General features: G+C 37.5%; 9 protein-coding genes across 9 annotated transcripts; 3 read left to right on the top strand and 6 right to left on the bottom strand.

The window, feature by feature from the left end:
- The first annotated feature begins 136 nt into the window (after positions 1-136).
- SPOG_01549 (sulfate transporter) lies at positions 137-4,032 on the top strand. Its single transcript, XM_013170237.1, has one exon. It carries the CDS (start codon positions 839-841, stop codon positions 3,740-3,742), a length of 2,904 nt encoding a protein of 967 aa, XP_013025691.1. The 5' UTR covers positions 137-838; the 3' UTR covers positions 3,743-4,032.
- Positions 4,033-4,541: 509 nt separating this feature from the next.
- On the top strand, positions 4,542-5,717 carry SPOG_01548 (phospho-2-dehydro-3-deoxyheptonate aldolase; the record flags this gene model as incomplete). The annotated part of the gene is made up of 2 exons (XM_013170236.1): positions 4,542-5,637; positions 5,701-5,717. The coding sequence occupies 2 exons, from the start codon at positions 4,542-4,544 to the stop codon at positions 5,715-5,717; spliced, it is 1,113 nt and encodes a 370-aa protein (XP_013025690.1).
- A 552-nt stretch (positions 5,718-6,269) lies between these two features.
- SPOG_01547 (RhoGEF Gef1) lies at positions 6,270-8,534 on the bottom strand (the record flags this gene model as incomplete). The annotated part of the gene is made up of 2 exons (XM_013170235.1): positions 6,270-8,456; positions 8,517-8,534. The coding sequence occupies 2 exons, from the start codon at positions 8,532-8,534 to the stop codon at positions 6,270-6,272; spliced, it is 2,205 nt and encodes a 734-aa protein (XP_013025689.1).
- A 662-nt stretch (positions 8,535-9,196) lies between these two features.
- Positions 9,197-9,907, bottom strand: SPOG_01546 (uncharacterized protein; the record flags this gene model as incomplete). The annotated part of the gene is made up of 2 exons (XM_013170234.1): positions 9,197-9,387; positions 9,424-9,907. 2 exons carry the CDS (start codon positions 9,905-9,907, stop codon positions 9,197-9,199), a joined length of 675 nt encoding a protein of 224 aa, XP_013025688.1.
- Positions 9,908-11,792: 1,885 nt separating this feature from the next.
- Positions 11,793-14,203, bottom strand: SPOG_01545 (DNA replication pre-initiation complex subunit Sld3). The gene is made up of 2 exons (XM_013170233.1): positions 14,068-14,203; positions 11,793-14,010 (listed from the first exon to the last, which is right to left on the bottom strand). The coding sequence occupies exons 1-2, from the start codon at positions 14,107-14,109 to the stop codon at positions 11,929-11,931; spliced, it is 2,124 nt and encodes a 707-aa protein (XP_013025687.1). The 5' UTR covers positions 14,110-14,203; the 3' UTR covers positions 11,793-11,928.
- Positions 14,204-17,348: 3,145 nt separating this feature from the next.
- On the bottom strand, positions 17,349-19,133 carry SPOG_01544 (M phase inducer phosphatase Cdc25; the record flags this gene model as incomplete). Its single annotated transcript, XM_013170232.1, has 2 exons — positions 17,349-18,037; positions 18,065-19,133. The coding sequence occupies 2 exons, from the start codon at positions 19,131-19,133 to the stop codon at positions 17,349-17,351; spliced, it is 1,758 nt and encodes a 585-aa protein (XP_013025686.1).
- A 1,581-nt stretch (positions 19,134-20,714) lies between these two features.
- On the bottom strand, positions 20,715-22,933 carry SPOG_01543 (hexokinase 1). Its single transcript, XM_013170231.1, has one exon. The coding sequence runs from the start codon at positions 22,735-22,737 to the stop codon at positions 21,283-21,285; it is 1,455 nt and encodes a 484-aa protein (XP_013025685.1). The 5' UTR covers positions 22,738-22,933; the 3' UTR covers positions 20,715-21,282.
- Positions 22,934-23,083: 150 nt separating this feature from the next.
- SPOG_01542 (Cullin 3) lies at positions 23,084-26,247 on the bottom strand. The gene is made up of 7 exons (XM_013170230.1): positions 26,088-26,247; positions 24,646-26,027; positions 24,492-24,601; positions 24,388-24,452; positions 24,176-24,349; positions 23,719-24,128; positions 23,084-23,672 (listed from the first exon to the last, which is right to left on the bottom strand). The coding sequence occupies exons 1-7, from the start codon at positions 26,127-26,129 to the stop codon at positions 23,501-23,503; spliced, it is 2,355 nt and encodes a 784-aa protein (XP_013025684.1). The 5' UTR covers positions 26,130-26,247; the 3' UTR covers positions 23,084-23,500.
- SPOG_01541 (TIM23 translocase complex subunit Tim15) lies at positions 25,985-27,064 on the top strand. The gene is made up of 2 exons (XM_013170229.1): positions 25,985-26,542; positions 26,588-27,064. Exons 1-2 carry the CDS (start codon positions 26,295-26,297, stop codon positions 26,880-26,882), a joined length of 543 nt encoding a protein of 180 aa, XP_013025683.1. The 5' UTR covers positions 25,985-26,294; the 3' UTR covers positions 26,883-27,064.
- The last annotated feature ends 190 nt before the right edge of the window (positions 27,065-27,254 follow it).

Raw genomic sequence — 27,254 nt, 5'->3', positions numbered from 1 at the left:
GTGAAATATAGAAACTTGAATAAATCCCATTTTCTGCATTTTCTGAATTTTCTTTCTTTCAAACAATTTCTTAGAATCTTCTTTATTTTAATTGAATTCATATTTTGTTCTGTTTATTTATTTACAAGATACAAAACTACGTTCAGTTACTTTATTGTATACGTATTACCAAAAGCTGGTCAAAGCATCTTTCATTTCGATATCTCCTAGATCCTATCAGATAGTCGATATGAAAAGAGGTTTTCATCTCGGGTCTTTCATCTTTATCTTTTAACTTCTTTTTCCTTACCAAAACCAACCATTTTCTTTTTACTTGTAGACAAGCTTCAGTTTCGGATTTTGCCATTTCTTTGTTACGCTATAGATTTCTTTGTTCTCTACACTTTAAACACTTGATCTCTCAATTTGCCTGTACTTAGCATATCTTTCTCTTATTTTAATGGATTTTCAGGACTAGTTTTATAATCCATATTATTCCACTTGTCGATTTAGCAATTGACAGCTTAGTTTTCCTTCTCCTGTCATTAATAAGTGTTTCACGTTTCACATTTCCTTGTGCTTTTATATATACTGTTTGAATTATCGGTTTCTTCATTTGTGGATTTGCCTTATTGACTTGAACAGTGTCTAAAAGAACGACCCAAAAAAAAAGTTCTTACTATTTGTTAGCTCATTTAAATTTTCGTTTTTTATGTCTTTCTTCTTTTTTTTTTGTCACTGCTTGTATGACTATTAAAAAACATATATATATATATTTGTTACAATCTTCATTGGACAATTTTTTTAATTCTTTTGCTTCCTAATTTTTCCAAATATTCTCCTTTGAGTTCCCGTCATCATGCCTCCATCCAAATCAGAAAGGTCTCGTGCTACGCCAATTAATAGCCTTAATCAGAAACGTAGCAGTGTCTTTCCGAATTTCGAAACCAGTACGGATCCCAATCTCATCAGCCAAAGTTTCCGAGATTCTAATGATATTCATCTCTTGTCCGCTAGACTCGCCTCCGTCGATGTTGATGGCGCGCATGTTCCCCCTTCACCCTCTCCAGATATGACGGATGATCCGTCTACTTATTGGCAAGATCAGTACTCTGTTTCTTCATATTCACATCCTCGCTCCGTGCTTACGCGCCCTTCCAACACTGACCTCTTAATTCCTTGGGAACAAGATGAAAGCCATCCTTTACTTCTTTCCTCCGAGAACCGACTTTCTTCAGCATATGGCTTGGAAAGCCCTCCTCTGCCCAATGGACCATCTCCCGTTCATCACAAGAAAACTAGCTTTCGTCCTTCGTTCCATAGAGCATATGATTATTTTTTTGATGGTAAGGGCCCTTCCTTAATCTTATACAACATCCCTTCTGTCACTATTGGTTTACTCCTTAACATATTAGACGCATTATCATATGGTTTAATTCTCTTTCCCATCTCTAATCCCATTTTTAAAAATTTAGGTGTTGATGGCCTTGCCATCTTCTACGTTAGTTGTATCGTCTCCCAGTTAGTCTTTTCGTTCGGTGGTTCCGCTTTCAGTGGCTCCGTGGGCTCCGAAATGATTGAGGTTATCCCTTTCTTCCACCAAATTGCCTTTACTGTTCTTAATCATGTTGGCGAGGATAATCCAAAATCAGTCGTTGCCACAACCCTCCTTGCTTATTGCCTTTCCAGTATCGTTACAGGCATTGTATTCGTATTGCTCGGATTCTTGCGTCTCGGCAAACTCATTGAATTTTTTCCTCGCCATATTCTTTTGGGCTGCATAGGTGGTGTTGGCTACTTTCTTGTTAACACTGCCGTAATCGTTTCCTCTAGAATTGAAGATAACAATCTTTCCAGTTGGGAGTGCCTTCTTACATTATTTGAACCTTTACCTTTCGCCCGTTGGATGACGCCCCTTTTCATGGCTTTTATGCTTGAAATTGCCCAATCTCGCTGGAGCCATCCGTTTCTAATTCCTTCTTTTTTTATTTTTGCTCCTATCCTCTTCTACTTTCTGGTGTGGGCAATACCAGGCTTAAGCTTGGAATTCCTGCGGGAAACAGGTTGGGTCTTTTCTAGTACTCAAAGCAACGTGCCATGGTACCATTATTATGAGTTATTTAGCTTTCGAGATACAAATTGGGGTGCTATTTTGGCAACCGTTCCAGAAATGCTAGCCTTAACTTTTTTCGGCATCCTTCACGTTCCCATCAACGTTCCAGCTTTGGCTATTTCCACTGGCATGGACAGAATAGATACAGACAAAGAATTGATCGGTCATGGTATAAGCAATTCACTTTCTGGCTGTATAGGAAGTATTCAAAATTACATGACTTATACAAATTCTTTAATGTTCATACGATCTGGTGGTAACAATCGTCTATCCGGAGTTATGCTTGCTGTTGCGACTGCCGGTTTACTAGTAATGGGACCAGGAATTATTTCGTATATTCCAGTATGGACTGTTGGCTGTCTGATTTTCTTATTGGGTATGGAATTGTTAAAGGAATCCTTGTGGGATCCAGTTGGCACTACCACAAAGATAGAGTATCTCACGATCGTGGCTATTGTAGCTTCCATGGGTATGGTTGATTTTGTTTTTGGCATCTTACTTGGCATTATCCTTGCATGTGTGTTCTTTGTCTTCCAAGCTTCTAGACGGTCCGCTTTGCGGGGGATTTATTCCTGCAACATGCTGCGTTCGACAGTACGACGTCCTTTAAGTCAACAGAGATTTCTGAACGAAATTGGCAAGCAAATTCAAATTTGCAAATTATCCGGTTTTCTTTTCTTCGGTACAATTAACGGTGTAGAAAAGCAAATTTCCGGTCTTATCGAGGAGCTACAGACTACAAGCAATCCGTTGCGTTTTTTAATTATCGATTTTAGCTTGGTTTCTGGAGCAGATTTTAGTGTTGTTCAAGCATTTTTGAGGATTCGTCGTGTCCTGGCTACTGCAAACGTCCCAATGTTTGTGTGCGGATTGGATGACACTCGGTCATCATTTAAAAAACTTAGTCAGATTTGTTTTTCCGAAAACGATATTTGCGATTGTCAAGTTTTTGAAGACATTAATTCGGCCTTGGAATATTGTGAAAACTTGTTATTAGACGAATATGATGTATGTCGAAATAGACTTTTGGGTATCCAAGGCACACTTGCTGTTCCTACTAGAAGTGGGGTTCAATTGAACTTGGCTAAAACTTTCTCTCCCTCACCGCGTCATGACTTGTTACGTGAAGTTGCAGCGTCTACCGTGAAAGATGAGTCGAAAGAGATATACGGATACGAACAATATGCTAAGTATCAACAACCATTCCCGCTCCTTATGCAAGTATTTGGTGAAGTTACCTCAAAGAGAGATGATTTCTGGTTATCCATTTGCCCATATTTTAAGAAAAGCTTGCTAAAAAAAGGAGATGTCCTTTGGAAGAAAGGTGATCCTCCTAATCGTTTTGTCCTCGTAGAGACAGGTATGGTGAAAGCTACGTATCAAATGGATAGAGAAGTTTTGGCTGAAAACATTACCTGTCTCTGTCTTGTGGGTGAATTACCGTTTTTCAGTCAAACATGCTATAATGCCACAGTGACGGCCCAGTTGGATTCTATTATCTGGTATATGGATAGAGAATCATGGGAATCTCTTGTTAATTCCTTTGATAATGGACATGACGTGACGAATGAAATGTTGCGAATTGCATTGAAAATGACCCGTGAACGAGTCAATGTATTTACTAATTTCGCTTTGAACTTGTATCGTTGAATTATCAAAGTATAATATTAATCTCTCAACATAATTTTTACTAGAAAAGTACTAATACTCATTGTTTTTTATATGCTTTGGGCTAAATCAACCTCTATGGTTGGTAAATATGTTTGTATATCCTTGATTATAATCGGACATAAGAAGAATAGCAACATGATTCTTCCATTCGAAGAAATAAGTTGATTTTATCTTTTTACAGAAAGTAATATAAACTGTTTAAGTTTAGCAGAATGGTAATCGTTCATTCCCATAGGTTGTACCTAAAACAATGAAAGTGAAAGCATAACGATCAACCTTTTCGAGGATTGAGTAATTAGCTGTCAAAAAAAGGATACTGAAGTAGAAATGTAATAATAACTTAAGCAATTTTTCTATATACGGTTTTTTTAACCCAAGCATTCATTGTTTACATAAAATAACATGAAGTAACGCTGCTACTTCCCAGCAAGAGTAAGTATCAGCACTTCTACAATACTTGCTATGTATTATACTCCTCTAATTAAACATTATTCTTTCAAACAAGCAAATCAGTAAAGATTCTCTTTGAATTTAAAAAATTGAGTGATATTTAAGCTGTGAGTATTAAATCCTGAAACCCTTTCTCATACATCAGTTAAGTTGGTTTCTGAAGTTGCGTTGCGATATACAATGTGCTTTTACGTTATGTTGTAACAGTTTGTTATCTTGATTAATGAACGAAATTGATTTGGTAAAGATGTAAAAATTTTCGATGATAATTGCAGGTTGAGTAGCTTTTGAGAGCTGTCCTCTGCAAATCACAAACCCTGTAAATAAAATGGATAAGCATATCCCCCTTTTCCCTGCCTCCAGTGTAGTTACCAGAAAGGCGAATGAAGACAGTCGTATTCGTGGTTATGATCCCGTTATTTCTCCTGCTTTGATTCAAGCTGAATTAGCAGCTTCTGATGATTTGCTTGACTTCGTTTCTGATCAGCGCCGTCAAGCCTCAGATATTATTTCTGGACGTGATAATCGTATTCTTGTTATTGTCGGACCTTGCTCTATTCATGATCCTGCTGCCGCTAAGGAATATGCTGGCAGGTTGCAAAAGGAAGCTGCGAAGCACAAGAAGGATTTGCACATAATTATGCGTGCTTACCTTGAAAAGCCACGTACTACCGTCGGTTGGAAGGGTTTGATTAATGATCCTGATTTGGACGGCTCTTATAACATCAACAAGGGTATCCGCGTTTCTCGTGGTACATATTTGGAGCTCTTGCAGCAAGGTGTTGGTATCGCTTCTGAGATGCTTGATACCATTAGCCCCCAATACTTGGCAGATTTGGTTTGCTGGGGTGCTATTGGTGCTCGTACCACTGAATCTCAATTACACCGTGAGCTTGCCTCTGGATTGTCATTCCCTATTGGTTTCAAAAACGCTACTGATGGTAATATTGGCATTGCTATTGATGCTATCAATTCCTCTAGCAATCCTCACCACTTCTTGTCTGTTACCAAGCAAGGTGTTGTGGCCATCGTCACTACCGATGGCAACCCTGATACCCACATTATCTTAAGAGGTGGTAAAAAGGGAACCAACTTCGACGCTGCCTCTGTTAATCAAGCTAAGGCTGATCTTGAAAAGGCTAAACTTCACCCAAGCATTATGATTGATTGCTCTCACGGCAACTCTTGCAAGGATCATAACAACCAACCCAAGGTTGCCGCTTGCATAGCTGAGCAGGTTGCTTCTGGTCAAACCGCCATTAGTGGTATTATGATTGAATCCCATCTCAATGAGGGCAAGCAGTCTATCCCTGAGGATGGCCCTGCTAACCTAAAGTATGGCGTTAGTGTCACTGATGCCTGTATTAGTTGGGAACAAACCGTCGCTGTTTTTGACAATTTGGCTACTGCTGTCCGTGAACGTCGTACTAAATTGTCATCTGCTTAAGATGAAGTAAAATTTTTTTGTATTATGAAAAGTATGTTAGCTATTGTACCTGATTAAACATCTTGGCACAGAAGTATAATAATTTTGATAGTTTAACTTGAGCTTTATGAATATAGCTTTGGGATTCGGGATATCCAAAAAATAATTAGGAGCTTTTTTGTATAAAGTACTCACTAGAAAATGAAGATTGAAACCTGTGTTCACACGCAAGTACTCTACACATTCAGTAGTGTCAATATTTCAGTCAATTAAAATACCTAAATCCATTAAGTCATTAAATAAAAGATAATACCGGTCGCTCATGATTGCCTCAGAGAAAACGAAAGTAATGAAAAGAAAAACGATATGAGAAGAGCGGATCAACCACTTATCTTTCCTTATTAAAAATGCTAAGCCAAAAGAGACTTATGTATATTTTGAAAAATGCTAATGCTAATCACATGTTAAACAAAAAAAAGTTGATTCTCGAAATCGCTTCCGAGAACTTATTATGCAAAACTAAATTATGTAATAAAGATTCGATCGAAAAGAACGCATGACGGTTAAGTAAAATATCTTAAATGAGCGATATTAATATATGGTGCATAAAAAACTTCCAGACTTGAAATGTTATAGATTTGAAGAAAGAGCCAATTTCTTCATACATTCTTCAAGACACTGCTGGTCTTCGTAATGCATTGGTTCAAAGGCGCGGACCAGTGCTGCAAAATCTTCACTCTCCTCAATAATGTTCGACTTGAGCGATTCTGGAATAAGAAAAATTACATTTTCAGCATAGTTTTGATAAACAGAACACTGTATGATATAAAGCTTATAAACTATTGAATGGAATCCATTGTCAATGCACTCCTGAAGACCCTTTAGTTTTTCAGACGAAATAATAGATTCGGCTGATACGATAAACTGTATGACCTTTTGCACCATTTTAGCCATGTGAGCAGTTGGCTCCTGCACATCCGACATTACCTGAGGTTGTATGTGAGAGGCCGTGTTCACAGTCATCATATGGGCAAGAAGATGAAATTTCCTCCAAGCTTCAGGTGATTCTTCAGAATCCAATATACTCACGTTTTCCAAATTTGCTAAAATCCTTTCGAAAACTGAGAATCCCTCTAATACATTCATATACCAGACGTCAACACTGGACTGAAAGGCCTTAATTATAGCTAATTTTCTTCTCAAATCTTGAAGCACAGAACGCTGAAAATTGTAACGTCGATCGTTACGGAAGTCATTGCTGCTTGCGGACTTTGACTTGCTATGTGAAGATTTATTTAAAAGTGCCCATCCAGCATCACGTTTGTGTGACGTACTGAGTGAACCACGTTTATGAGACGGCTTCTGTTTTTGATTAATATTCGCAATTAGCTCTTGCAAAAGCTGATAAGATAAAATCAGATCAGGACGTTCAGGACTACTCTCCGGAGTAGCATCAATAATCTTTTGCAGCAATAAAGGATACTTCAGAAGGCGCTGAAGTGGTTTAATAATTAAACTACCTAAATCCCAAGCATTCGTAAATTGCTGAACCATGTGATCCCCCTCTGTGACCCAAGAAGAGACAGCAGGCTTCTCTCTCCATTTAGTGATGATACGGAAAACGGCATCTTGCCGGTTACAATAACCGGAATAAATCTGGCTAATATCGGTCAAACTCTCAAGAAAAACAAGGCCAAGGTTGCAAGGAGACGGATCAAAAAGCTGCGTACTTTCATTTACACGCCAAGCTCCTTCACCTCCTTTGTATAATCGATAATGAAAATCAACCGAAAAAGTAAGGAGGGGCTCAATATCCCCGAAAACAGTTTGAATATCGATAACATTCAAAACACTGCATTCATGAACGCGTAAGCCATAACACTGTTGAATAGCGATTAGGTCATTAAGATAATTGGCTTCGGTTGTAACTAATTCTTGAATGAGATTCGCCCTTTTCTTAATTCGCTTGTAATCGGGCGGCAGCGGCGTGACATGTGTAGGGCTGTCGAACCCGTCATTAAGACTAGTTGGAGTAGGGGGCATCGAGCTGCCTAGCTGAAAATCTGAGTTTAAGTCATCCATGGGATTATCAGCTTTAAAGGAAGGGGAATCGACTTTGTTACGGAGAAGAGGAGAGTGGCTTGGGGAAAGGAAAGATGTGCTAGAGGAATAAGAGGAAGGAATATGCGTGAATGTCGCACTAGAGCAATCTTCTTTATCGATGGTACCCGAACTCGAGTTCTGCGGAGGAAAAGGAGAAGAAGAATTTGTCAATGTTTGACTACTATCGGTATCAGAGAGTCTACGTCCCAAAGATAATGAATCAAGACTAAAATATCGTTTTTCTTTGTTGGAACCTGCATCTACAGGCAAACGTCGAGGATTTTTAGGATAGACAGAGGCTTGCTTGGGAGAGGAAATATTTTCGTTTTGTTTCCCACTTGGATTTTCAGAATTCAGTGACAGTGTCTTCGAGTGAGGTAACCGAAAGGATCCCTCTGAAAAGTACCTTCGGTGTTGAGAAACTAGAGGAACAGGTGCATCAAGCGGTTTCCCAAGTATGCGAGCAAACGGTCTCTTAAACCTGCCCTCACTTCGCGGAGACTTAAATTCAAAATAACTTCGACGAGAAGAGCCATCAAAGCTTTTATTGACCGAGTCCAAGTCAATAGAAGGTCGATTGTGAGGAAGAAAACTCTGTCCAGGAGAAAAACTCAAATTTACGGATTTCCGCTTTATACAAGGCGTACGCTGCAATTTAGTAGCATTAGGAGGCCTTGGTAAGTCTCGATTTGAAAATGTTTCCATCGTGTCCGTCTATACAATTTCATATCAGAGTCAGAGAAAATGAACCATTTCGGGAACTACTGTACTTACAAAAGATGGAGATGACATAGAAGTGTATTTTTTTCTTATCACAACAAAAACATATGGAAAATAAATAACAGGAAAGAATGAATTTCCTCGTGTTTACATCAAGAGAAACAGAGTAACGTGTATGGTGGAGTACAACTTACGTTTGTTGTCCCCAGATGTCTTTTCGTTGTGGTATATTTTGTAAGAATGCGCTAAAATGAATAAGAAGGGTTATGAAAATAGCTTAATAAACAAACAAATATAAAACAACAAAAATAAAAATCAATGCCGCTTGGTTTGACTACACGACATAATGGATTCCTGTCTTGAATGAGTTAGAGAAATTAGTTGATTTTTGTAACTTGCAACAAAAGAATGCTACTGAACAGTCTCAGTATGTACTTGTCTCTCGAAGTTTGAAATACGAAACTAAACGTGTTTTCGTATAAACATAATCTATATTCAGAAAGTTCCCTAGGAATTAATTTTGTTTATTAATTAACTACATATTGCGAACTAATGGAATAGCGAAACCAAAACTAATCGTAATCATCATGAAATTGAGAATCTATGCAACGTAAGAAGCGAACAAAGGAATGACCCTATGTAAAAAAGAATGTACGTCTGCAGAAAGAAAGAAGTAATTAATAAATACATAAGAAAGAAATAAAGGAAACAGGAAGAGAGTATCCAACCTGGAATCACAGAGATAGATTTTCGATGACGGTTTTCAATACTGGACACCAGCGAATACAGTCGGGAACGACGCCGCTACACATCATATTTACAAGGACAGCCTTTGCATCGGCGTTTTTACTTTGGAGGGCTAAGTCCGAAACCTCCGAAAGCTTTTCAAGCCATATATTATCAAACGTATCAAGGAAGCCTGGTGCTAAGAGATTCTTTTCAACTCGACTCTTCAACATACCATGGACAGATGGATCCAAAGAAGAATTCTGTTCAAGAATGTTTTGAATAGCATTTCGAACGGTAGAAACATCGATTGTTTTTTGCGTAGTAATATCTGTGCTATTCGAAACCCCGGTCTGACCTATGTTTTGGTTCTCCTTGGCCATTTCTAAATGCAATACGTTTGAAAGCAAGGAATCCTGAGGGCTTAAATGGGTAGGGGGCTTAGCAAGTTTCTGTGCTGTAGGAGGTAGAACCTTGGAAGGAATTGTGGGTGGTGTATGTAAGGAAGGATGTCTTTGCTGCTCTATTGAAGCAACAGACAATGCAGGTAAAGATCCTGATAGCTTATTCGCTTCCTCATAAACCAATCGTCGACTGGAAGCAGTTTTCTTCAACGAGCGACTAGGGTTTTGCGAAGCGTTTGTTTGTGATTCCAGAAATATATTGGACGCAGGGTCATTCCAATGCGAGGTAATTTTTCCAGTTTGATGAGAAGTCATTATTCTGTAGCTTGTTAACCTTTAATAACAAACTTTTCAAAAAGGCAAAAAGCGATATACGAAATTCAGACAAAACGAATTCTTCAGTTTGAAATTTCTAACACTCGAGTAATTCTTTTTGCTTAGAGCTCCAAAAAACTGAATTTACGAACTTCGATGAAGGTTCCGGTCAAGTTACTTTCTATTTCTGAGCTGAACTGAATTGTCTTTCAGGTTTGTTTGTGGCCTTATGCGCCGTACTTTTATTTACAGCAGGTAGCAATAGATACTGTTACCTACAGTAAATAAACAAACGTACATAGAAAATGAAAAAAATGGACATATCGTTTAAGAGAAACATAGTAGTTCTAACAAGAATATCTATTTTGTCTTAGTTATTATTCATAGTCTGATCTGAATTATGAAAGGTCTGAATAACTCACTCTGTCGTATAAAATTACTTTCGCCTTTGACTACTTGGTATTCTCAAGCAATTCAAATGATCTTGGTTGTTCTTTCACCCTTTCATTCACGACAAAAGTATCGCATTCTACCCGTGATGGAAGCCAACCTACTGGAACTCATAACCTGTCCATACTTTAAAACAACCAGAATGATGAAACCATCAAGTTTTCTCGAAATCAATCCGTCAAAAAGCAACTCATTCGTCCTGCAAACGGCTTTTCCTTCTTCCTTACAGAGCATACTTACCTTACTTACGATTCTTACTTCCTCCTCAAAACAATCCAGATTTCTTCTACATAGTATAGCTTACTGCAACTTGAGATGTTTTCCATATGCAATCACAAACAGACCTTCAAACTATTTTTCCTATATAAGGCAAAGGAGCAAAACCAGGTAGAATACATTCTTCTATGTGCACAGAAGCGCTATAATTAAAACCATTTAATTTACTCTTCTTCAGCTTCTTCAGCGCCTTCACCACCACCTTCTTGTTGAGCGCGGAGGCTCTTTCTCTTGCAGCGACCAGGGCGGCCACCACCATAAGGAGAGGTAAGGGCAAAGTCAATGTGCTTTTGGGAGTCCAAACGGACGACGAAAGAGGGAACATTGACAATTTGCTTACCAACACGGATGTGACGTTGGTAGATCAAGACACGAGCGTGGTGGATGGACTTGGCCAAACCAAGCTTGAAAACTTGAGTTTGCAAACGACGCTCCAAAAAGTCTTCAAGGCGAAGAGCCAAGACATAATCAAGCTTCATACGGGTTTCATCCAAGATACCCAAACGAACAAGACGGCGAATGATAGCATTACCCTCAAAAGACGCTTAGGATCCTTCTCGTCAAGGGTCAAAGCTCACGAGCAGCACGACGGATCTTCGAGAGAGTAAGGGCAACACGCCAGATTTCATGCTTGTTTCTCAAACCATATTCACCAGCAAGCTTGAGTTCAGCGTCAAGACGAGCTGACTCGAAGGGACGACGAGGCACCTTGTAGGTCTTGGATTGCTTGCGCTATTTTTCAGTTAGTAATTTTTCACATATTTACTATTCTAAAGATAACTTACAGGTGCGGAAGGCATTTTTGTGGTGAGGAAAACTACACACACCTTCAGACATGGATGTGTTGTGCACCGTGACTGCGTCTCATATAGGGTAGGGTTACTTAGAATGTAAAATTCAACCTTCCTTCGATATCTATCATCTACCTATGTTTTTTCTGTAATTACTTATTAATTTGTATGATTATGCTCTTTTGAACAGTTGCTTAATTGGATTAGCTTCGTCATTATAAACTAGACGTTGGTTGCTTACGGAAAAACGGGTTTCAAGAAAGTATTCAGGTACATAGTGAAACTCTTTTTTCTCTGAATGTGCGTTTTATGTATGATTTTTAATATTTATATTTTCTTATAATCATGTATACAAAGTGTAGGGTGTTGTTCGAAGTTAGCGTACAGATACTAAAGCTGAAGTAGATATAATTCATCAATGAATATCAAATTTATTAGTCATAGGAATAATTATTTGTAACTGAAAGGTAAGTTCTGATCAATGAAACGGTAGTCATCTTTGTTCTAATTCTTTTCTCCATCGTTACCAGTGTGCAGTTTTCGAGGTGTAGTAGGAACACAAACAAAAACGTTAGATTTCATAGCATTTCGTGCAGGGGATTCCTGAATAATCGGATCATCAGATATAACTTTAGTAGGTGAATCGTCAGGCATTGCCGAGTGAGCAGCTGTTGGTGACTGAAAACTAGTAATAAAGGAAGTTCTTTTTCGAGGTGTAGCTTGCACTAAGACAGATTTAGATTGCTTTTGCTGATTTAAAGTGCTTAATTCATCGGATAAACTATCCACAGAATTAAGGGTCTTTGAGCGAGTAAGGTCTTGTTTCGTGATACCTCCCACTGGTCTTTGTGCTAAACCATTATTTGAATCAGTACTAGCCAACAACAGTTTTTCCGTAAATGATAATTCTGAAGTGTTATTTGAGTGGGGTTGTTCACTAAGAGAACTTCGATGTCGAACTAATGATCCAGAGGAAGGAAGCGCTACTTCTCTGTTTCGAATTCGTGACATGTTATTAGTGCGCTTTTTCATATCTTTTTCACCTAAAGATGTTCTGGAGTCAGAACGCGTAAGATTCTGTATTGAAGAAAAGCTTCCTTGACGCTTAAGATTGGACGATTTAGTATCAACTGGCGAGGACGACGACGACGACGGCACCGAATTCGTACTATGTAATCTTTTAAGAGAGGAGATAGAGTCCGTATTAGACCTAGATAGCAATTTAGAACGGCGTGAAATATGTTTAGCACGTGGATTCGCAAAATCTGGGAGCAAAGTTAAACCATTACATTTCTCTAACAAAACCCTTGTAATCTTAGGGAACTTAGAGGAATAAAAGGGAATGATTCCCTCTTTACAAAATCTCAGCAATAAATCTTCGGTAGAATTAGGAGGCTTTTCCTCAATTGTTCTGCGAATACACAATCCATCAAACACAAACTCCAATTGGAGCTGAACCTTTTCAAATAAATTAGGTGGTTCTTTTTCCTTTTTTTCATTCTTAGAATTCAATTTCGTGTTTTTTGTTTTATCTCGAGAATCTTTCTGATTTGCATATTCTGGGTGTATTTTTAGCAGTAAATAAAGCACTTCAAAGTAAATTAGGACCTTCAGCTCATATTCTTTTGCTTTTAAGGAAGAAAATTCTTTAATAAAATCCGGCTTTTCACTTTCGAAACTATCTTGATTTAGAGCATTTTGTAACCACTGTCGATATCCCACAAGTTCACATTCTGAAGCGCCGTCATCGAGCTCCAAATGCCAAGCTTTTCCGTCCAAATGATTTTGAAAGCAACTTTGTAAATTTTCTTTCCACGCTTCTACCGACCGTATACTTGATAATAATTTTAAAAGCTCGTCTATAAAACTTTCATCTTTGGTTTTCGCAAAGTATTCCAAAGCATGTGTTCTGTATTTTCCGACCAACTGCTTAGCGTAAAATACTACAGGTGTTTTGGTCATCAGCAATTGATAAAAATATCCGTTTCTAAGTGAATGAATTAGATTCTCCAGAGTTGGCACAGCCTCCTCCAAATGAAATATTCTAATATCATCTTGTTCATTTCGTTCGATATTTTCCTGATTGTCTTCCAAAGTAGGCTGAGAAGGTGAAGCAAACTTGTTACTAAATGCTTTGTACTCTTTTTCATTTGCCAACGAGGAACCTGACTGAATGTCATGAAGAGTCTTTTCCATAAAGTCTGAGGATAAAAGAGAATCTGTTCTCACTAGTCTTTTCGAAGGCTTTGCAGATGAGCCAGACTCTATAGAAGCGCTCGAGGACTCCGATGATTGATGATTGGCAATCACCTTCAGCGACCTAAATTCAACTTGATCTGAAAGAAGCATTAAAGCATAGCGATTATCTTCAACATGTTCAATGGCTACTGTTTGACTTCCATATATCGTTTTGACACGTCCAAGGAGTACGTTCATGCCAGCTGGCCGAATAACTAAAAACTGTAATGAAGAGCATGAAAACTCGTGATAATGAGCAGAAATACACCATCTTAAGCAAATATACTGTCTTGGTACTGTTATAATGGGCCAAACTTCCATATACGACTTTTCCCAGTTTGAAGGTGCCTGTAAACAATGGTTAATTCGCTACATTTTCCATAATATAGATACATCCTAACATACCCTTATACAAAATGACTTTTTAAATGCATGGCTATTATTCATAAGACTCAATCTTCCAGGTTCAACCTGAATCCAAGATTTTTGTTTTTTCCAGTTAACAGATCTTCAGCTCTTTCCTACCTAACACTGATGTGCGTTAAACCACAATACCATAAGGTACCGATGCGAAAGTAGGTGATAACAAACCCAAACGATAGTACAGACATATAACTATTTGTCTTGCAAGTCACGGAAATTATACTAACAAGTATAATTAATTAAATGGAAAATGAAATAAGGAATTAGGTACGAGGACTGCCAAGCCGAGAATTGAATTTTGTATTTTTAGCTACTAAATAGCTAATATATATAGATTAGAAGGAATGCTATCGATAGGCAGGGTTGACGAATTTTGATGTATGAATAGGCAAGTCAACTAGCTAGCCCTGCAAAATCTTCTTTAGCGTTTTTCTGTTTATAGTCTGTTTGCTTATAATTTTTCAATTTTAGTTCATAAATCCATTGCTCTTTGGATTTTACTTTTGAAGTGCAATTTATATTCATTGATTACCTGCATTTTGCATTTCCAATCGTTTGTTCGTTTAAATTGACTGACAAAACAATATACTCTGTAGTATTATGGGCATAGAAGAATAAGAGGTTCCAAATCAGCGGTGTTGATGGCTGAAAAATTACACGTTATTAGAATGTAATTCAAGCATAAGAAACAAAATAACTACTTTTATGGGCACTAATAATGTCCGGAGACCTGGTTAACTCTGGAATGTAAGAGAAAACGATCTCATTTACCCAGATCAGTGGAAGTCTTTTAGACTGGAAGACTCAACTATAGAGTCATGGGTATATATAGTCTCTCTAATCAAATTAACTAGAAGATATTGTCACTAATAATAAGTAATATCAACTGTATGACTCATCATCTCTATCAAATTTTTTAAATTTCTGTTAACGCAATGATTCTATGAGGTTATTATATTAGCGAATTTTGTTATCCTCAACAAAGGGGGACCGGATCGACTGTGTGACACCCTATTTATTTACATGTCATCATCATCCATAAAACAGCTAAAAACTGTGCATGGGCAGATCACGACTAACTCGAATATAGACCATCAGTCTACCATTTATTGTGTTTGGCAAGTAATCCTGCTAAACTAGACTTTTTTGCAGACCGAGAGAAAGATCATGCTTCTCATACCTAGGATTGTATATCAGAAGTTTGATTACCGACCTTAACATTCAATTTTTTTTTCTGTATTTTCAGTGTCATAGTTTTTAACCTCATATGAAAGTAAATAGTAGCAGTTTGAAATGTGAGTAACTAGACATTTTACACAATTCTGATAATGAAATCATAATCCATCGAAAAAGCATGTTAAAAAACAACATTTTGGTAAAGAAAGTTGATTCTTTATCAAAACTATTGATCTATCATAAAAACACCAACCTCACCTTTGTTTATGATTGTCATTCTCCTGAAGAGGAATTATGAATAGCGAATTCGCTAGGAAACTCCAAAAAGTCAAGTGCTTATAGCAATTCCAAGTACTACACAAACTGTCGCTCTGATTTTTTCATGGATTGTACTTAGCGATTGGAGCAGTCAATCTAACAGTGTTTGCGTAACCAATTTGTTGCCAATGCTCAAGCTCGGCAAATCAAGGGGTTCTGGTATTAAAGCTGCGAAATAGATCAGATAACCGAACATCTTCTTACAAGAGGGAGTACAAGCATGATTATTACGAACCGAATCGCTCAGGGGGGAATCATATAAAATTATACGTTTATGGGATACTATTGTTTAATATGTCTTTCCCTGTTTAGAAGTGTGGTGTGCAACTGTTCGACATTTCATGGAGCTCTGCTTACATCTACAGATTTAAGTACTTATTTATATTAAAGAGCTTTACCATCCATCGTATCGTGTTTATTGGTGTATATGTAATCGGTGCTTGAACCTTTAGTGTAATCTAAGGTTCAGTAATAGCAGTAAATGTGTTAGCTGGTCCGTTTGCTTTCAAAAGTATATTCGGCCGGTTGTAGCAAAACAAAATTAGATGAATCTTGACTGTAAAATGACAAGTAAAATTAAAAGAAAATTCTTTACAAATTCTAGATAACAATTACAGTTTCTAAATTTCTCTTAAAGCGTTTTGTTGTGGAATTTTGGTGACATTACGTCATTGCCCACAATAGGTGTTTAGTTAACATTATAAATATAATGGTTTGTTATTGGAATGAAACATTATTGAATATCAGCAAATAATCATAAGCCAAAAGAATCGCTCTGTTATGTAAAGTAAACAAACGATTAAGGGTGTGATACAAAATCATAAGTATAACGTCGAAGCGGAAACTATAAGAAAAGGATCAGATTACAATTACTACATTAGAGAGACTATATATACCCATGGCTCTACAGTTAAAAGTTCCAGTCTAAAAGACTTCAACTGATCTGGTTAAATGAGATCGTTTTCTCTTACATTCCAGAGTTAACCAGGTCTCCGGACATTATTAGTGCCCATAAAAGTAGTTATTTTGTTTCTTATGCTTGAATTACATTCTAATAACGTGTAATTTTTCAGCCGTGACAAGAAGGACTTCTGCATTGTATAAGTACAAAGGCTGTCTTATACTATCAATCCAAGAAGAGGTATATAAATAAAAATTTGAATTACCTCTAGTTTCCATTCACGTATTATTTCCGGCATAGCTATATCATCAATTTGGTTGTACTCTAACAAAAAGATGGATGCATTGGTCCATTGAATATATATACATGTGAAATGTTATATTTACTTTGCTATTATTATCGACGCTTACAAAATCAGTATAGGAAACAGAACGAGTAAAAATGACAAAAGAAATTAAAAAAATTGGATTTCACAAAAAAAGAAGAATAATTTATAGGTCTATATTCCTTAAACAGTTTATTAAAAACTTGTGTTTTGCAGTATGAAATTTATTTTCGTACTGCTCTGTCAAATTAGGATTAGAGTATATTAAAGGGACTTGTTCATACGTTACTTTGCCATGGCATCTAAGATATATAAAAACGCCAAATAGTTAAACTGTCACCAACCGCTTTTGTAAAGAAAACATCGTTAAAAACCATAGTCATACACAAAAAGGTTTGTCAGGACGCACGAACATGGAGTTGGGAAAAGGCCCTGTAAGTCTGTTTGGATTGCGGGATTTCCTGACAAATGACCGTTCCTTCAATATATCAAAAGTGAAATAAGAAAGTCATACCAATAAAATTTGAACAAAAAAGTAAAACATCAAAACCTCCTCAAATTTGACAAAGAATGCGTTGCAGTGGGAGAGTCATTAATATCAGGAGAAGCCAATAGGCTTTGGCCAAAAGTGTAACTTTTAGTACGAGCAAAAGTAGTATTGCGCTTAAAGTTATTCATAGCTTTGCTACAAGTCATAACATGAGATGCATCATTCATTGGAACATAATTAACAGGATCGCATCGACTTCTATGGTTTTCATAGAACGCTTTATATCCCCCGTGTAAAATGTAAACTTCTGGATAGTAAAGAAAGGGATAACGATGACTATTCATTTGTCGATCCATATTTCGAAAGTGTAATGCTAGATGGGGAGCTCTGTGTGCACTATGCTCACAATGAAAGATAAGAGCTATCCGATGCACACGAGGCTTATTGAAAAATGTATCAACAACTGCTTGTTTTGAGTTTAGATTTATAGCATTGGTAATATGGCCTCCCAAATACTCATACTCAAATCGACAATCCACAATTATACATTCGTCATAAATATCTTTATAATACCCATCCAAAAGTTTTAATAAAGTATCCTGACTGATTCGCTTTAAAGAATCCTCCTTGACGCCAAAACAAGGCAAAGAAAGGGTTTCCATATGAGAAGACATATATTCATCAGAGTCCTTAAGCGGTTGCTTAGGCGTAGCACAAATGGTGTCTTGATATCCCCATAAACCTAGTTTAGTCGACTTTAAAAACATACTTCGGGTGCGACGAAGCACCGGTGTATCTTGTTCATCAAAGTCGTTTTCTTCATTAGCAGCCATGGCTAAAGGAGTAGGAGGAATGTCCTGAAATTTGTTAAAAGGCAACGAAATGTTGCTGGGGGATCCTTTGACAGGAGACGCTTGGAACAAATCATCCAACGAATGGTCATCATCATGATTCGTCTCTTGTATAGCAACGTCAAAGATACCCTTTTCATCCTCTGTGTCAATTTGATTTACCATAACATCGTCCAACTTATCATCCATGTAACTTTGCTCATGGTCCGACACAGTGTCAACCTCATCCATATCGTCGCTCAAGCAACTTGAAAAAATACCAGTAGAGTTGCTAGATTGACTGCAAGTACGCGATACAGCATAAGATAATTGTTTATTTACTTGGGCAGTGGTAGGCTTACGTTTGTTAACGGAGTACGACGAACTGGAGCGTGATTGAAGGAACGGAGGTGCATTAGTTGAAGAACGAGAACGAGTGGCGGTTGGACGAAGGTACAAGTCAACGGAATTATTTCTGCTTGAACTGCGAGAAGAATCATTTAATTTAGAAGAAAAGGACATAGAAGATTTTGGTTTAAACTTGGAAGCAATGGAAACAGGTCTAGGAGAATCTAGGTTGGGGGAGACTATGTCCGTAAACTTTTTAGGAGGATGTTGAAGAAGGTAAGAAGGTGACAAAGCAGCGTCAGAGGGACTCTCATCTAAAGGAGAGGTAGCAGAAGCATCCGCCGGAGGAGTGTCAACAGTACAAGAAAAAGAGCGAAATAGTGTACGTCGAGGAGTTGGAAGGGCAGGGCTCCTGTCAATGTGCATATTCATAGAAAAGTCTGCGGCAAGGGAAGACGCAGGGGAGGCAGAGGAGCGATTTTTACAAAAAGGGTCCATCAACGAGGCATGCGGCTTAGACTTTTGGAAGAATGAATCCAAATCGGCAGTGGGATTAATATTTTCTGGTTCAAGACGCAAGCTTCGAGCTGCAGGACGGATAATGCGTTGCCTATTAGAAAGAGATTGGGACAGAGAGAGGGAAGACAGAGGGGAGTCCATAGTTTTGTAGAGAAAAAACCACAAGCGCCGATATTTTGGTTAATAATACGAAATATTAAGGAAAATAGGTTAAAAGGAATAGCTGTAAAAAGAAAAGACCGAAAAAGAACGAACGTTGGTAGGCAACAAAGAAAAAGGCAAACGAAGGAACAGAACAAAAGAGGAGGAGTTTAATCAAAAGAAAGATAAAAGAAACCAAATTCTAATGTATCCTTGCTAAGGATGAAGGAAAAAGGGCCAAATGCTAAGTGAGAAAAAGAAAGGAGACAGACAAAAGAGAGAAGAAAAATAAAAACTAAAAGTAAATTACTCTGCTTAGCAATAAAAAAAGATTTAAAAGAGTGGTTGATCCGTGCAGAGAGAACCGGCAAAGGGGAAAAGGGTAAAGGCACAAGGAGGTGAAAAAAAAAAGAGACAACAAAACTGCTAACGAGACTTTATTTACCAAGTAACCAGATGAAATCGACAAAAAAAAAATTCGATTAGAAAATGAATTAGAAAAAAAGCAGGTTTAAAATAGTCTTTGGATGGTTTATTATTGGAAGAAACCTCAATCGTCTTCACGAGAAACACAAAAAGCTAACCCGGATCTAGCAAACTGCTAGCACAAAGTGACACCGCCTTTTTTAATAAACACAGAAGCAACGGGAAACGTCTGTCAATCACTCGAGAAAAATCTACTTGTTCCACGGTAGTGGGGACAAGAGGACGATATAAGGGGCTGAATCAACGAAAACAAACACCAACGGTAAGAAACACAGTACTAATGCTTTGCAAACACCAATATATAGCTCAAAATGGAACTATGAAAAGCAACCTACAAACAGCTTCAAACGCCCAATAGAACAACGGGTAATGAGAAGCAGCTATCGAGCAGAACGACTCTCCTCAAATAGTAAGCAAATAAAAAAAAATTGGTCTAAAAGGAATGGAAATTTGGCCGTTTGAAGTAGTTGTAGAAGGAAAGTTGCTATCTTTCCCCACTTCTAGGTGGAGACTTCCCAGAGGGAACAAAAACAAATCTGAGTAACATGGTACTTTCACATTACGTCCTCGTAAATAACAAGTAACAGAACCCTTCGTCAATTGTCAAAAATATATCGCTTTCATTACAAAATGAAATGCACAAGAAGCTAGAATTTTTTTCTGTAAAAAAGCTTTTTGATCGTCATTTGAATTCTATCATTCACTTGAAATTGCTATATTTTGCATGGATAACGTCATGTGCGTACAAGTAACATCGTCCTTGCTATGCCAAAACAGCAACAAACGAAAAAGAATTTAATGCATCCAAACAAACAAGAATCAATCAGTTAGTTGACAATCAAATAGCTTGTTTATATTGAATGAACGATCTGATTCTTGTTCCGCAACTTTGTTTACCATCAGTTGCTGTGGTAACCATCAGCTATAATAGGTAAATAAACCTCTCTCTTATATCCGATATACTTCCCGGTTTTGCTTGATTTCCGCATAGTTAATGAAGAAATAGATGTATTTTTGAAAAGAAAATTCGTAAAACAAAAAGTTCTCAAACTTTCCAATTCCAATTTTCGAAACTCCTGTCGTTGTTTTCCCATGTTCCTCTATATGCTGACATGTTTTATTTTTGAAATTAAACAATTCTTAGCTTCATTTGATGCCTATGCTACTACACTTCACTGCCACTAGTTTTCATTTTTTACTTCATTCCAAATGTCAATACCTTTTCCTGTACCGAAAAAAAGTTTTCTTGTTACTATCCTTCTAATAAAACCTCATTCGCCCAAGGTATAATCCCAAATGAAAGTCTTATCATTCACAAAATCACTCGTAAGGATATGAAAGACAATTAGTGTAGGTTATTATCCAACATATCAACCTTAGAAATATAAAAGTGAGTTCGTTCGTATGTGTTTCAGCGTAAGACACCTACTATTTTAATAGGCTTTCATGCCCTGTCATCACCACAAAATATAGTCGACACTATATGAGTAAAGATCCCTAGAATGGAACAAATAAAAGATACTCTCTATTCATACGCTCCTTCATTAATCTTTAAGAGCGAGACCTTTCAAATGTTACATTTTCAGCCTACATACACTTTGATGCATCAAAAAGAGATTCAAGACATCTAATTCTATATTGGGAGGTACCGTTCTTAGTTTCCTTAGTTCTTGACTCTGGATCTCAAAATATCCTTAGTTAAAGCCTTACCCTTGGCTTGGAGAGCACTCACCAAAGCTGCACCAACACCACTACCATCTTCGGCAGGAGTAGTGATAACCTTACTGCCAATCTCCTCACCAAGAATTTCTCTAAAGGCAGCTTCTAAACGTTCCTTAAAGTGAGGGTACTTGTTGTAAACACTGCCATCAGTACCAACCATCAGGGATTGCTTCTTAGTCTTGAGGACAATGGCGCAAACACCACAGGCAGATAAACGGGCAGCACGGGTACCAATCAATTCGCAGACACGGCGGATCAAATGACGCTCTTCCTCAGTAGTGGTTAACCCATAGGTGTTCTCAAGCAACTGTTGAGTCTCATCCAAATTTTCAAAAGGATCCACCTCGATCATACTCAGCACAGAGGTATCCATAGCCAATGGATCACGAAGCTTGGTGACATTTTGGCCTGCAAACAAGATACCCTGCTCATGCAAATCCAAAAGAATGCGGCGCAAAATGTCTCCCATATAACAGCCAGCAATCATCTTTTCGTATGTTTGCAAACCAGGACGAGGGTGGTCAGCATCAATAGCCAAATCATACTTGGTACGAGGCAGAACAACATGCTGATTGTCAAAGTCGCACCATTCACAATTAATAATCATGGGCATGTCTGCGGGGAAATTATAACCGTGAAGCTTGGGGATCTCATCAAAGCGCTCGATGTAGCAAGCATTGCAACCGGTACCGAAAATGACACCAGCCTCAGTACCTGGTTTAGTGTAGTTTGAGGCAACCAAAGTACCAGTGGTATCGTTCAATACAGCATTCAAAGTCACATTGTTGCAACCAACACGCTTCAAAGCATCGTTGAACATAGGAACAATGCTTTCACCCTCAACACCAGCAATATCAAATCCCTTGGTCCAAGCAATCAAGATTGCTTCATCAATTGAGGGTTGTTTGCAAGGGTAGGAAAAGGTAAAGCCAATCTCCAATTGCTTGTCGCCTTCAGGGTGATTTTCGTCAACAAACTTCTTAACACAGGTAGCAATGTAGTCAAAAAGTTCATCACGAGTACCAGTCTTCAAGGCTTGAGGCATGCGATATTTGTTTTGCATGATGTCGAATTTGCCGTTACCTTGAACATCAACCTCACAGATACGCAAATTAGTACCACCCATGTCAAGGGCCAAATAGGAACCAGTCTCTGAGCCATCAGGACAGCTAGTAACCCAGGTAGGCACCATAGGAATGTCACCTGGTTCAGTAGTCAAGCCCTTCTTCAACTCGGACACAAAACGTTCAGTGACGCGCTTCAAGAGATCCGTAGAAACAGTGAATTTATATTCTAAATCATCTAGGTGGTCCCGCAATGTTTTGTTCAACTTGATCGCTGACCCCTTACGAGAAGGAGTACGGGAAGGCCAATGGTAAGCATCGCGCAAAGACATTATTTTAATAAAGCTCTAAAATCTCTAAGGAACGAAAACAAAATGAGAAAAAAGAAAGATGAAGTCAAGCAGTGAAGGATGCCAGAGAATCCAAAAATTCAATGAAACTAATAACTAAACAAAGGGATAAAAGAACTTTCGCAAAACCCGACAAAATTACCTTGTCGCGTTTACTCTACAAAGATCTAAGTTGAAGGATTGGTTGAGGGAAGAATCAACCGACTGTTTAAGCACATTCCGAAAGGAAGGGTATGACACCAATACAGCTACAATATCAATCAGGCTTTGGTTGACTATCATGTATATCATAGAAAATTTTTAATCTTTAGGAAATTTGAATAAAAGATTCATCACTGAAAATGACTTAGCTTTCGGTAGTTACTCCAATGTTTATTGATACCTGCTGCTATTAGAAGTTAAAATGTGTAAAACGTAGGTTGTATAATGTATAATCCCTAGATAAACTCTCACTAATATGGACTTTATCACAAATCATAATAAATATTCGGAAGCTTCCTTGTTCCTACAAATGGAATATCCTCTCATGGAGTTACCGAAAATTTCTACCAGAGTGGTAAGTAATCATCAGGCTGAAAAGAATAAATATTCCTTCGTTCGGAATCAACAAAAGCAAACGACATTGGCAATAATCCGGCCGACTTAATCCAAAAAATCATCATCAACTTACAGCAAACTGATTATTTAGGAGTATTGCATTCAAGCTTTAATTTTTTTCTCGTTTCTTTAAATAAATATAAAGCTGTTAAGCTAGGTATTCATATATGCGACCGTTTTCTGCTGAACGTTGCAAATATTCACGTTCAATCAAAGCCTCAATTCGCCGTTTGATCATTATAGGATTTGGCTGGAATCGAGAACTCAGTTGACGAGTAACTTCGGCCACTAATTGATTGTGTTCAAGCGTTTTCCGATCCCTGTGTTTGTTAGTTGATAGTCATTCATTAAATAAATGAAACTTACTTCATTACTCTGACTATACAAGCATCTGCCTGATGCTTTCTAGATTCATCAACCTTCTCCATTGTTCGTTTTCGTTCCCCATCGTCTTCTACACGAACCTGCGCAACGGTGGATATTTTTAATCTTGCCATATTTGACGTAAAATTATCATTAAACGTAAACTGATCACCAGCGTTAATATCTCGACTTTTTGGCTCTTTCAGTAAGATTTTATATTTAGCGCAAGAAAGACTTTGAAGGTTACGTTTCAAATCCCCAGGTTCAATCTTTGTTCTTTGAAGTAACTCTTCGTAAGATAAACTTTCGGATTCTGATAAATTTTGAAATTGTAAAAGGATGATGAGAGCTATAGTAGACACATTAAGGTCGTGCTTTCGTTTCCTGAATTGCACTCGAACATCGGCGCTTCCCTAATAAATATTAGCGAAGTGCAATTTCATACAAGCTGTTAACGTACCATTGAGGGATACCAAATTAGTTTTCTTCCCGTATGTTTGGAAAAGTAAAAATTGGAAAAATGTTCAATAGAAGGCTTCAAACTCTCGGGAAATTCACACTTAACTTTTTCAGGAACAAGGTCAATAGGCCAGAAGGACGAAGCCAATACAGATACATTCAGCTCGAATGGAGGCTAATTCTGTTAGAACGACAGCAGTTGAAGCTTCTTACCCTTTCAGATTCTTGATCATATTGTCCTTTATATTCATGTAGTAACTCTTTAGATAATCGCATATCTGCAAAGTTAGCGTAAATCAAGTTTTTTACGAACTTACCCGTAAACATTCCCTCCAATTTTTGTGTAAAAACATTTCCTGCTTCTTGCTTTAAACGACCTATCATGCTTAATTCAGCATCATCTGATATGGATCTATTATTTAAAAGCCTGTAAATGTCAGAAAGACTGCACAGAAAAAATAAAGACTATACCTTTTCGCCAAATGTGTTTTATAGTATTTTTCAAAAACATCTTTTTCAGATAGAAAACGGAAAAGAACAACAGAATTTTGCAATGTCTTTTCCACAGATTCTTCGGATCGTCCTTTCAAATCTTTTTTCAGGTTATCATCAATGAACAAAGAAGTGAATTCGGGAGCTCTTGGATATGCGTTTATGAAATTAGCAAAAGAGTCTGAAAGAGAATTTAGTACATATCGGTCTTCCTTCATGCTTCTAACCACTACTTCACGAAGCTTATCCCACAAATCCAATACTTTCGTTACCCATGAGGAAGCAGTTGAAACTTTTGTGATAACCTGCGAGTTTCCTTGTACTTCTTCTTTGCTCACAGTCAAAGAACTATTAATAAGCTTTCCTTTTTCAGAAATATAAGAGGCAAAAAATCTTTTTATCGAAGGGATACCCAACTCTACTATGGAAAACATATTGTAAAGAGAAGATAGCCCTTCTAGATTATACGAGTCAAGCATGGCGAAAAAGCCCGTAACAGGACTTCCCAACAGATTATCTAAATGTTGTGTCAAAAGTTCATTCTCCACCACGGAAAGTAATGCAAAAGAAACTTTGGTGAATAGATACTTTTGAGCTCTCTCTTTTTCTTCTTCCAATCTTGAATTGGTTTTTTCAAGATATTCGAGAACACCATACATCCGAAAGTTTTGATGAGCTTCTTCTCGATAGAATACGCGAGTCATGTCCAAGAATTTTGAAGTGAATAAAACATCATACAATGATTCATTCTTAGACTCAGATGGGAGAGAGTTTAGCATATCCAAACAAGAATTAATTAATGGACGATTTATTGAATCACCAATTCGCTCCAAGTAAACTAAAGTAAGAATACAGATCACGCTTTTTTGCCCGATTTCGAGGGAACTCAGAAGTACGGAATCTCGAAAGATAATTAGACCGGCATCGTAGATGGGCATAACACCTGAAATTTTTGAATAAACTTTGTCTAGATACTTCAGTACACTGGAAATCATTTGCATAGATACTAAGTGCTCTTTCCATGCATTCACGAGATTAGATAAAAACAAAATTGCTGCTTCACGCTTTCTCATTGACAATGAAAAATCATCTTTGCTTCGAACATAGCTCCAATTCTCAGCTTCTAATAAAGATCCAAAGTTCCCAGCTATGGATAATGCTACTTCATTTTCCAGTCTCGCCCTCAATACTTCCTTAACATCGCTATAGAGTCGTTCTCCATGCTTGTGAAGGACAAGCTTGTACGCATTTCTATAAAGCTCCTCAAAAGAGAGTTGGGATGTACTCTTGTGGAAGATATCTTGCACAGCATTATGTAAAACATCCCAATGAGCGTTGTAATCTACCTGATTCGAAGTGAACTAAACAGTTAGAAAACTCATGTTTCTTCATCGTCCTTATGATATATCATTAACCCTTACTTTTCGTGGCGCTCGAATTTTTACTTTTGATGAGCGCTGCATTGACGTCCTAATTTTTTTAAAACTAAAATTTCTGTTTATCTAATTTGAAGGAAGGAGCGAAACACAATACAACTCCTGAGCACAGTGGGTAGTGTTAAAATGTTGGTAATTTGATACGTTCAATCCCATACGTACTGGCAACCAAATCTAAACACCAACTATAGGATGTTGAAAAATTTAAGGATCCTCCAAAGAATTTCTAATAAATATTCAATAAATTACTTACCGCATCGATACTTAGCGGCGCCTGTAGGCAGAATACCCTTTTTTAAAAGGCAAACAGATTTTTCGCACAAAAGCCTGTTTCATAACAGTAGTATTTGTCGCAACGATGCCAAAGTGCCAATTTCAAAGTCTACTGGGGAATTAGAACAACCAAAGCCTGCATATCATATCACTTTTACCTGCACTGTGTAAGTTTATAAAGCGCCCATGTTCGGATGAAGCTAATACGACAGTTGCAATCATCGTTCTGGTCATAAGTTATCGAAACAAGCATATCACAATGGTACTGTTTTTGTGGAATGTCCCCAATGCAAGAACCGACACCTTATGGCAGACCATCTAAAAATCTTTAGTGATAAACGAGTAACCATTGAAGATATTATCTCAAATAAAGGAGAGATTTTGAAGAAGGGATATGGCCAAATTGTTGACGGAAATGTGGTTGAGATTGAACCAGACAATTTGAAACTTAAGACCAATCTGAAGGAGCCTTCCACTGATAAATCTTCCTCTGATTCAAGCAACTGATTATTTTTTACTTCTTTTTAGTGTGGTATTGAGGATACATATGGATAACGAAAAATATACTAGCGACTTTATTTTTGGAACATACAAGTCATAAGAAAACATTTATGAAATGTCTCAGACAAGCTGTACTAGAATAAAAGTAAACCTTTAAAAGTCTAATATAAGTCAACTAGTGAGCAATGATTCTAATTTTTTTTCTTTTCTTTTTTTTTTATCATTTCTCCAAAAAGTAGTTGTTTACGTGTAAGCTCGGTAAATATGAGCTTAAAAGTTTAATTGGAATAAGAGGACGTTAAAGTTGTTTATATGACCGTAATAAAGTGTGCTGCGTTAAATGCTTTGTTTATGTTACGCACCCTATGCTTCCACTTT

The sequence above is a fragment of the Schizosaccharomyces cryophilus genome, assembly GCF_000004155.1.
Source record: "Schizosaccharomyces cryophilus OY26 unplaced genomic scaffold supercont4.8, whole genome shotgun sequence".
In the NCBI taxonomy this organism is placed as follows: Eukaryota; Fungi; Ascomycota; class Schizosaccharomycetes; order Schizosaccharomycetales; family Schizosaccharomycetaceae; genus Schizosaccharomyces; species Schizosaccharomyces cryophilus.
This window is presented reverse-complemented; position numbering and strand designations above follow the sequence as displayed.